General features: G+C 43.8%; 1 protein-coding gene across 1 annotated transcript in view; it reads left to right on the plus strand.

The window, feature by feature from the left end:
• Positions 1–6575, plus strand: part of TNFAIP8L3 (TNF alpha induced protein 8 like 3) — a 42821-nt gene extending 36246 nt beyond the window's left edge. Inside the window, exon 2 of the mRNA XM_052646774.1 lies at positions 5068–6575. Coding sequence (XP_052502734.1) covers positions 5068–5630 — 563 coding nt within the window. The 3' untranslated portion in view covers positions 5631–6575. The remainder of the gene's footprint in view (positions 1–5067) is intronic.
• Positions 6576–11466: the final 4891 nt, after the last annotated feature.

Consider the following 11466-nt stretch of genomic DNA (forward strand, 5'->3'; position numbering starts at 1 on the left):
AGTATTTTCTTTCATTTGTCTCTACCCTGCCTCCCTGCAGGACCATATTCAGAGTAGGACCCAATTAAATATTTGGGAAAGAGGGGAGGACGTCCCCCACAGCACTTCTACAGAGTTGAACAAAGAGTAAATGCTCAGTAATTGCAGAGAAACCAAGGGACAAAAGAAACCTTGGCCCAAAAGAGACCAAAAAAGGTCAAGATTGACTCTAGAATTAAAAAGCAAGTAGAGAAGTGTGGTATGTGTGGCAACAAGAGTAAGCATCTTACCCTGCTGAGATGATAGCAACTTCAACATTGTTCTTCATTTTTTAGGTCAATGATCTATGTATCATTAGTGGCTCAGGAAGAGGGTAACCAACTTGTCCCAATTTGCCTGGGCTTTTCAAATTTAACACCAGAAGTCCACCATACAGGAAACCCCTAAGTCCTGACAACTCAGGGCAGTTGGTCACTCTACTCAAAAAACAGAGTTTGGTAGCTAGATAAAACTGGGAAATGCTTTACCACACTCTGGGCTTCCTTAGTGGCTAAAGTGATAAAGAATCCACCTGCCAAGCAGGAGACATGGGTTCAATCACTGGGTTGGGAAGAGGCCCTAGAGAAGGAAATGGCAACCCACTCCAGTATTCTTGCCTGGAAAGTCCAGTGGACAGAGGAGCCTAATGAGTCCATGGGATCAAAAGAGTGATAGAACTTAGTGACTAAACAAGAACATTTCCACACTCTACTCACCTGAATTAGTTTCTACAGCTGCTGTAAAAAATTACCACAAACTTAGTGATTGAAAACTATATAAATTTATCGTCACACAGCTTTGGAGATCAGACATCCTGAATGAATTTTATAGCTCTGAAAACCAAGGTGTCAGCAGGGCTGCATTTTTTCTGAAGGCTCTAGGGGGTAATCTGTTCCCTTGCCCATTTCAACTTCTAGAGGCCGCCTGTGTTCCTTGACTGATGCAGTTCTCTCTCCCATCTTTGAAGCCAGACATTACATCCCTTTGATCCTCTGCCCCCATCATCAAGTCTTTTTTTGACTCTCTCTCCCTCTTTCACTTATAAAGAGTCTTGTAATTGCATCAGGCTTACTGGCTAATCCGGGGTAATTTCTCCATCTCCAAATTCTTAACTTAGTCATATCTATGAAGTCTGTTTTACCCGGTAAGGTAGTACATGCACAGATTCCAGGACTAGGATGTGGACATTTGGAGGGGGTCATTATTCTACCAATTATACCCACCCCTCTCTGACAGCTGATAAAACACCTTAATGTATTAAAGAAATATTTTTAAAGTCTCATAGGAAAGAAATCTGTTTCATATTGCTTAACCTAATGTTTTCCAAACCTTTTTTGATCAAGAAATTCTTTATTCAGGGAGTATTATGCTAAGTAAAATAAGTCAGAAAAAGACAAATACTGTATGATACCCATTATACATGGAATCTAAAAAATACAACAAACTAGTGAATATAACAAAAGAGAAGCAGACTCACAGATATAGAAAACAAACAATCAGTTACCATAGTAACCTTCTTCCTTGGGAGAGGGAAGGAGGAGGGACAAAATAGGAGTGGGGGATTAACAGATATAGACTATCATGTATAAAATAAGCTACAAGGATATATTGTACAACACAGGAAATTTAACCAATATTTTATAATTATGGAGTAAAACCTTAAAAAAAAAAAAAACTCTATTCCTCTGAAAAGAACAGCACTTAACATCTCATGGAACAACACTGCTCTTATAAAAGAGCAGGATTCAAATTGGTGTGTGCACCATGGAGAATCCAGAAACTTTCCATCCGATGAGCACAAGAGGAGAGTTTTGAGGGAATTGATATCTAAGTCCAACTCCTCTTTCTCACTTCAATACTCTTCTAAATTCAACTGTCAGAACAACAATCTGAGGTCAAAGCGCAGTGAACCTTCCACTGGTTCAGTCATGGAGTTCCCACCCATGAAGAATCTTATTGGAATAAATATGAATACTTTTCACTGGGGTGCAAAACCTGGTCAAACAAAGTGATGACATGCCTCTACTAATCTCACTTGAAGGTACATGCCCAATAAAACTACTTTTTACATTTAGTATTTATAATAGTTTAATACTTCTACCCAAAATAATTAGAATGATAACTTTTTAAGGAATTTTTTTAAGGATTGGAGATTTTGATCACTAGAATTATCTTTTAATTTCAATTTCAATTTTTATGTATCCTTTGGTTATAGAGAATTATGGATGGCTTGATCAAATAAAACATTTTCAAACATAAAAACAGATACTAAGTTAAAGTTCTCTAGATGTCATAGATATACAATTTTAAGTAGAAAAAAAAAATGTAGCAGCTCTCATTTTTAAAGAAGAGCTTGCTCCTGTCATTTTCAAATGGACAATAATGGATGTTATATCACTGTGGTGTGCACTGTGTACACTGGATACTTTTAAAAGAATAATTTAACACATTGATTTTAAAGTATCAATATTTAAAATATCTAGACATGTAATCTATTTTGAAATTATAACTGTTTAATCATAAGGTGAAAAATACTTCCTGTCAAGTTAAAAAATATGCAAGGAGGTACTTGCTTTTCAAAATTCTTATGGGGATAGAAGAGCAAAAGGTGTGATGACCCTTTGGAATCTGGCTAGCAAGAAAGCCTTGGTAAAAACATCAGCTTCCCACAGTTCTCAGGGGTAAAGCCATGAAGTGCCTGGCTCAGAGCCAGTGTTCCCTCATTCAACAATAGCTGCCAAGGGCCACCTGGGTCCAGTGGGCCCACTGAGTCCAGTGGGGCTTGGACACAAACTCCTGTTCCCATAGAGCTTATATTTCAGCAGACACATAGTTAGTTGGTCAGTTGCTTCTGTGCTGCATTTCTAGAGTGCCTCTTCAAATATCTTCTCAAGTTTGGGGAATTGTGTCTACAAAGAAATGACTCGTTTTTTGATATTCCAGAACAGATGAATCTGGATTCCATTGTTTCCCAACAGAATAACCACCTAGGGAGGCATACAGTTATTTCGGTGACAGAGCCAAAGCTTAAAAGTCTTTAAGTTTCTCCTGTGGAATTGACTTCAAAGCATGCAGCACAATCTTTTAAATATCCTTAATGCTGGTAAATATTTGTATGGGGAGGAGGAATGTGATGTTTTGGGAACAAAGGTTATCTACACAAAGGTCTGATGACCATGGTAGATGATCAGACTGGGCAGGAATATTATTTGTCTCCAGCTCTGGAAGGGCATTAATCTCACAGTAAGGAAAAGTCAAAAATTTATGTTTCTTCCCTTCATACTGAGGCTGAAGGGAAAATCCTGGCTGTGTCAGGGTCACTTGCTCTGAAGTTACTTGAAGAATCTATGTTCTCAGATGTTCAGGAGAGCCTCCTGGGGCCATGGGAGACCCATGGTGCCTGCTTCTTTAGTTCTACTGATCCCACTTTAGTGCCCCCACTCCAGGCCATGACCCTGGGGCTGACAGCTGGAAGAGCTCCATGAGCAGGAGTAGCTGTCCTGGGAAAACCCAGGGCTGAGCTGGGAGGGAAGGAGCCAGTCCATGAGGGGGCATATGGGTGGAGGAAGAGCTGGAGCCTGTGTCTGAATCGTGTTTGAGTATTTACTGAGTCCGTGTTTGTGAGGCTTATGCACCCAGGGATTAATGGCATTCTATTGAGGGATGAATCCAGGGTGAGCAGAGGGGGTGGGATTGAGATGACGAGGGGCCCGAGAGGATTGCAAAAGCTGGTGTGTGTGGCCATCTGTCTGTCCATGCTGCCTGTCACTTCCATGTAGCCACAGAGTGCTGGAAAAGAATTCCTGGGATCCTAGAGGGCCCTCAGTTTTCAAAGGGAAATTTATTCTGCAGAATTTCTCTAGCATTTAACTTAACAAATGCCATTCCATCTCTGTGCCCAGGACTTAGCTAGGTGCTATGGGAGATGCTGTCTCTGTCCTCAGGCAACCTGACTCTCCTTGGGAGGATAAGAATGATACACATACATACTGTTGAATGAAGATTGCCAATGGGTTTCATTTCATATACCAGTTTCAGCTAACTGGTAACTTCATGGAGTATTCCATCCAGTCTAAGACCCCATCAATTATAAGAGGCCATTTTATACACTCTTAAGAAAGAAGAAAATGTTTCCAATTAAATTACAAATGATTCCTTTCTTACTGCTTAGAGTTTTGTGTCCACTTTCTTATTAGAAGATTCTTTTTAGACTTACTTATACATAGTGTTATTTCCTTTAACATATATTGTTCTCATTCATTAATAAAGTGGAAAGTATGGGAAATAAACTGGATTTGGTTTTTCTACATTTCCTCACATTCAGGGTACTACTTGGCAGAAGCATCTTTGCTCGGAGCATTGATGTCTGTGTTTCCCACACAGTGTAGTTCTCTGTCATCAAGAGCATTGGTGAGGCAACATTTCTTTCAAGAGTACTCATGATTTTTATTTCAAATCCCTGTCTCCTATTGTGTAAATTGATGTACACACAGGTAATGCAACCACAACACAACTACCACCTGGCAACAGTGACTATAAGATAGATCACTACTTCCAAGATATCAAATATGAAAAAAATACATCTTAGACTCAACACTCCCATGATCAACCACCCAGGTCTGTCCTAGGAATGGGGTTGGCACTGGTGCTACATTCTTATCACTAAGCAATAATTTCCTCCTGTAAATTTGCAAAATTGAATGGTTTTCATTACAATAATTATTGTAGAGAGTTCTCCATGAGCAAATAGATTCAAGGAGGTTTTCTGCATGAAGTAGGTCAAAAGGATGAGATCTGGCCTGGGCATGAGAAGACCATGTCCAGAAAGGAAAAAGGACAATTTAAAAGGTTCAAGAAGGTAAACAGGCATATCATGTGGCAAGGACAGTGAAGTAACCAGACTAGGGTAGGGTTTCATAAAAGAGTCATGGGTTATGAAGGCATGAATTTTTGCCCTAAGAATGTAAAGTTCAAGTTAGTATTTCACTTGTAGAAACCTAATCAAAGGTTCTCCTATTTATATAACTTTTATTTCTTTTCTTACCATAGGTCCTGATGTTTTTAGTTCAAAGAACCTTGCCCTTCAAGCCCAGAAGAAGATTCTGAGCAAAATAGCCAGCAAAACTGTGGCCAACATGCTGATTGATGATACCAGCAGCGAGATCTTTGATGAGCTCTACAAAGTCACCAAAGAGCACATACATAACAAAAAGGAAGCCCACAAGATCATGAAAGACTTAATCAAGGTGGCAATCAAAATCGGGATCCTCTACCGGAACAACCAGTTCAGCCCAGAGGAAGTTGTGATAGTGGAGAAGTTTAGGAAGAAGCTGAACCAGACCGCCATGACCATCGTCAGCTTCTATGAGGTGGAATACACCTTCGATCGAAACGTGCTCTCCAAGCTCCTACATGAGTGCAAGGACCTGGTGCATGAACTGGTGCAGCGACACCTCACACCCAGGACCCACGGGCGCATCAATCATGTCTTCAACCACTTTGCCGATGTAGAGTTCCTCTCCACCCTTTATAGCCTCGATGGAGACTGTAGGCCCAACCTCAAGAAGATCTGCGAGGGAATCAATAAACTGATAGATGAAAAAGTCCTTTGAATGCCTTCTCTCCTCCTGGACTTCACTGCATTCATGTCATGGCACCCAGCGTGTTCCACATGAGAATCAGGAAACAAGAAGAAACCCTTGTCAAAGATGCCTATGTCTGTTTTGTTCATCCCTCTGATGTTGATGCTAGATTGAGCTCAGGTGTGTTTATCCTCTGAGCTATCTGCTGAGGTATGTACTTAAAATCTCCTTTGTTTGCAAGCCCAAAGGACATCTTCTCTCTCCTGAGCAGAAAAGCCACCCTGCTCACCAGGGTGGGCCCAGTTCACCTTGTGGAGTGGAAGGAGCCCTGGACCAGGGGGTCAGAGTACACAGATTTGGTTCCCACTCCATCAGTTATGACTTTGTTCTCTGGATCCTGGAACCACTGTGCCTACATGCCTACCTCCCAGGGTTGCTGTGAGGATCAAGTGAGACTATGTTCATGCTTTTAATAACTCTAATGTGAGGTCTTACTAGTTTCTCTTTGGCATGTTATGGAGACAAACCTGGATCTAGACTATCAGGCAGTGGAGGAAAGAACAATAGTTTCTAACAGGCTGGGTTTGCAATCTTGTCGAGATGTGCTATTTCAAACACACAATTTCATTCATAAAAATGAATCCAAAGGTGTGAAAAAGTATAGCAGCAAAGTGGAAAAATGTTTTTCAAGTCTTAGTTGTGCAGGTTTATGGTCCTGCAGGGGGGAACTTTCTGGGGGGTAGGGGAGTAGAGAGAGAGTCTCTCACCCATGAGGAAGAAGCAGAGAAGAACTGTGCTCACCCTGCTTCTGCAGGACGGGCCTTCCCCATCTAAGGGGCACCATCAAAGAGGCACAGGGAAGGTTTATCCCTGCATGCACAGGAGAGTTGGGCTGAATGAACCCCTGTCTGTCTTTCTTAGTCTTTCACAGTCATTTTGTGCTGTTTATTCTTGTTTGTTAATAAATTGGAATTATCCTTCAAACAAGATGTTTTTGAGTTGTGATTCAAAAATCAAATTCCTTGGAGTTTGGTACAGTGTTAAGAATGATGGGATTGAAAGGAGGAAGAAAATAAAGAGTAAGAGCTTTGCACTCAGACCCTAAGGGAAAGTAGCCCCTGGGGGAGCAGGTATAGGCTGAGAGCTGTGCCCCTGCTCAGTGGGGAGCTAGTTATGCACATTGTGACCTCCTTCCCCGTGTGTCTTAAATCCTCACATTCACACAAAGTATTTAATGCTTTATAATGTTGTCTGGAGGACATCACCTTAAGAGACTTGCCCATCCAGCATCACCTCTGTCCTGTTATGCTTCTCTGGTATCTGATAATAATGCAAAAATACTACATTAGCTCAAGCCCCATGATTCATGCCCACCCCATGGCCTCTCCCTGGCAAGAGCATCAAGAGATGGTTTGTGGGCGAGTGTGAAAAGATGGCAGCTGAACCTACTGTGGCCATTCAACCCCAACTGGCTCCCATGTCAACATCAGTATAAAGCATCCGGTTAAGTTCTTCAGCCACCAGCACTCAAAATTTGTTCATAGAAAAGATGTCTACTGGGTAATAGGGAATAGGTAAGTCAGCCCCTGTCTTCCTGTTTGACAAACGTGGCTCAGCCCCTCTTCATAGTCCAAGGACCAAACAGTGATGGCCTGTGCACATTTGGGCTGGGGAGGCCATTGGTCATTTAGGCAGTGCCAGTGGAAGGGCTTCCCTGGAGGCTCAGTCGGTAAAGAATCCTGCAATGCAGGAGACCTGGGTTCGATCCCTGCATCAGGAAGGTCCCCTGGAGGAGGGCATGGCAACCCACTCCAGTATTCTTGCCTGGAGAATCCCATGGACAGAGGACCTTGGCGGGCTACAGTCCATGGGGTCACAAAGAGTCGGACATGACTGAGCAACTAAGCACAGCACAATGGAAGCTGCAGGTGACAGGCTCCTTCCTGCCCACCTGCCAACTAGGCAGCAAGCAGCCCAGCACTAGCCAAATTTTCACATATTGCCCTCCATGACTGCCTTGGTGTACTCGTCTGATTAAGCACCGCATGATAATATGACGGATGGTTCTAGAAGCAGGTTCTTTTTCGCTAAGTAGGTGGACCTACCTACCCAGAGAGCTCAACCCTGCCAAAGGAATAGGTAGAACTGTCTCCTCTCCATCTGAGACAGCAGGGAAAGAAGGCAGGATCCCCAGTCACAGAGGACTGCAGGTTCTCCCCTCTTCATATGTCACAGCATGGTGGGGGCACAGCAGAGCTGAGCAGGTTCTGAGCCACCAGCCTCAGAAGGAGGGGTCCTCCTTGTGCTGGTCAGAAAAGGATCAGCAGTTCCACGACCAGATCTCAGCAAGCACAATACAGTGTGGACCAAAACATTCTACCACCTCCAGCTTGCCCACTGAGGCAGCCAAGCAAGGGGCACTCTACCTCAAGGCCAGTGGGGTGTGTTTCCACATTATCAACAATAGCCCAGGGAGCTGAGCAACCCAGGCATAAGTAACCCACCACACCTCTAAAAATAGTCAATGCCTACCCTCCGTCCCCAGTATACCTTTCAAACACACCACTGGCATGTAAATTCAAGTGATGAGTGAATTTCATCAACCAACTAAAAAGCTACACATTTTCAATATTTTACATAACAATCTAGTGGCCAAGGAATCTCATTACTGGTTTATCTGACGACTCTAACCACGTCACTTAGTGCCCCTAGAAAGCCATTTTGGTTGAAAACAATGTGACAGAGACCAGCAGATGATTTTAAAAACAAGACTCTTTAGATGTAACTTTTGTGCTCAGAAAGTGAAAGTCACTCAGTCGTATCCGACTCTTTGCAGCCCCATGGACTGTATAGTCGATGGAATTCTCTAGGCCAGGATACTAGAGTGGTAGCCTTTCCCTTCTCCAGGGGATCTTCCCAACCCAGAGATCAAACACAGGTCTCCCACATTGCAGGCAGATTCTTTATCAGCTGAGCCACAACTGAAGCCCAAGAATACTTGAGTGGGTGGTAGCCTATCCTTTCTTCAGCAGATCTTCCCAACCCATGATATGAACCAGGGTCTCCTGCATTGCAGACGGATCTTTACCAACTGAGCTATCAGGGAAGCCCTTGTGCCCAGAACTTTGTATTAAACTTTTAATAGCGAGAACCCACAAAAGCAAAGTTATGATATCTACATTTAGGTGGCACCCTAAAGAAAACTGATTTCAAGAGAAGCAACTGTACTAAAACACTCACTTGATCAAGTCCCACGCAAAATTCAGAGAGAAATGCCTGGCTCAGCACATCAAGGGCAGAGACAGGAAACAGCAGTTTTTCATCTGGAGACATCACTGAGTCTTTATCCATCTCATGGCACTCAGTTGTGTCCCCACAGGAGGACACCAGGAATTTGTGCTGAAGCGTCCACCCCACACCTGCTTGTATCCTTCTTCATGTGTCTGAACCCTACAGAAAACATTCCCTGCCAGCAGTGCCTGCAATGTGTCTGTATCACTCTTCCTCCCTGCGTTTGCATCTGTGAGTCTTGACACCCTCAGCAACTCCAGGTCTCTGCTCAGTGACAAGTCAAAATGAAAAGATTTCTCCATCTGTGCTTCTTCTCCAAATTCCCATTTCACCCATCTGTGCATTTTCAGGGGCAAATCAGTACATTCACTGTCTGCTACAATGAACTTCTTGCATCCATATATTAAAAAAGGAGCTCAGATAAGGCCTATATACCCTGGTCCCCAATATTCTGGGGGCTTTTAAAAATCAACATGGTCCTAGATGTCAAGAGCAAAACCAGTTAGTAAAAATTCTAGACCAACTCTGAAATGTCTATCTTGGACTGCAAGGAGATCCAACCAGTCCATCCTAAAGGAAATCAGTCCTGAACATTCATTGGAAGGACTGATGCTGAAGTTGAAACTCCAATACTGTGGCCACCTGATGCAAATAACTGACTCCTTGGAAAAGGCCCTGATGCTGGGAAAGATTGAAGGCAGGAGAAGGGGATGACGAAGGATGAGATGGTTAGATGGCATCACTGACTCAACAGACATGAATTTGAGCAAACTCCAGGAGTTGGTGATGGACAGGGAAGCCTGGCATGATGCAGTCCATGGGGTCACAAAGAGTCAGACATCCCTGAGCAACTGAACTGTGAACTGTGTCTAGTAATGGAATGGGATGTTGACAATACAGTCACAAATCAGATGGCCTTGGGAGAAAGGGTTTCCAAGGCCCTCTCAACTCAGAACTGTGTGGTCAGTGGGTGACCTTTGTTTAGTCTGACCCTGCTATGGGATCAAAGCCCCAACCAGGCCATCTCTTGCTCTTGCTGCAGAGGGAGGTCTTGCTGGATAGGGGAAAGACTCTTCTACAATCCTTTTCCTTAAAATAGCATCTGGAAACCCATGAATGTCCTGGGGAAGCAGGAGTGGTCTGGAGGGGGTAAAGTTCCATTAATTCTAAAAAGGGGTTTTTAAATTTTTGTCTCATTCTGACAACTTAAAAAAAAAAAAAAATCACTATTAGCCCCAGTACCTTCTGAGTCATGGAAAACTACGTTATAGTCAGGTAGTACCATCTTCCTTCAGGGTCCAAGTTTCTCTTTGTGTTTACAATGTTGTTCATGCTGATTGATCAACCCAAATGAAAGAAAACAATTTAACTTAATGTGTTTCTCTAACTAGGCCTGAGCATCCCCAAGGGTCTGCAGGCATAGCTTAGGCATCCACGGGTTCTCCATTTTGAGAAATGTTGCTAAAGCCTACAAAAATATAGGCTTGCAGAGAATGAATGAATGTTACCCTACCCTTGATAGAGACTCATTTGTGGGGACTCAAAGACTGAGAGGTGAACCTGTGTCTGGAGGATACATAGGCCTTCTGCAGGAAAAGGCGGGATCCCACATGTCCTGCCTGCCCTTTGAAAACTGGCCAGAAAAAGCTACCATAAATAATCAAAGAATTAACCAACCCATCCTGGCAACTCTGATAATAAATCTCAAAGACACAAGAGAGGCCATCACTGGACACACCAGGTACTGCTCTTTCCAAGGAAGGGAAGAGTGGAGAAAACCTGCAAAGCCTCTTTGGGAAGAAGAGAAGTCACCTGCACCTGTTCACATCCTCCCAGTTCCAGCAGTACCTGCAGCGTGCAGAGGCCTAGCTATCAGACACATGGTCCCAGGATCCCAGGGACTTATTCCTTGTCTGAACTCAAGGCACATGACACTCAGAATTCCTCCCAGTCTCAGAAGAAAGAGTGGTAAGCCAGAGCAAGCGCTCTCACACCTCTCTCCAGCAGGGGTATATTCTCAGTATACTGGTATAGTGGTACAGTCAATATTCCTATATTCCTCAGTGCCACGACTAACCTATCCTTCCTCCACCTTGTCCTTTGTTTGCTGAGCTGGGGCAGGTCTCTGTACAGAGGAGGAGTCCTGGACACTTACCCAGGAAGCCAGAGCTTGGGCGGCCAGACCCCCCCAGGCTGTGGTATAGAGCTCCTTCTTGCAGACTATAAGACTTTTCTGGACCAGCTCCTGGGACAAGGGAGTCTGGGGTTTGGCTCTGCCTTAAGAGGACCTGGGTAGGAGCCAGAGCTTGGCACAGAGCAAGAGGCTAGCAGGGAAGCCACAATTAGACTACATTATGGAGGGAGAGAAGAGGCCTCTTCTCTTGCGAAGGAAGAGCTTGTGGGCTGTTCCCTGGGGAGTAATTGGGCTCCGCCCACCCCTTACACCAACAGCATCCCTGCCAAGAGGGTCACATTGCCTCAGTGATGGGATGGGGCTGCCCCTGCTCTGTGATTCAGAAACAGTTACAACTTGACTTTAGAAACAGATTGTTGAGTCTGGGATGGGGAAGGCTGG

The sequence above is a fragment of the Budorcas taxicolor genome, chromosome 10, assembly GCF_023091745.1.
Source record: "Budorcas taxicolor isolate Tak-1 chromosome 10, Takin1.1, whole genome shotgun sequence".
Lineage (NCBI taxonomy): Eukaryota > Metazoa > Chordata > Mammalia > Artiodactyla > Bovidae > Budorcas > Budorcas taxicolor.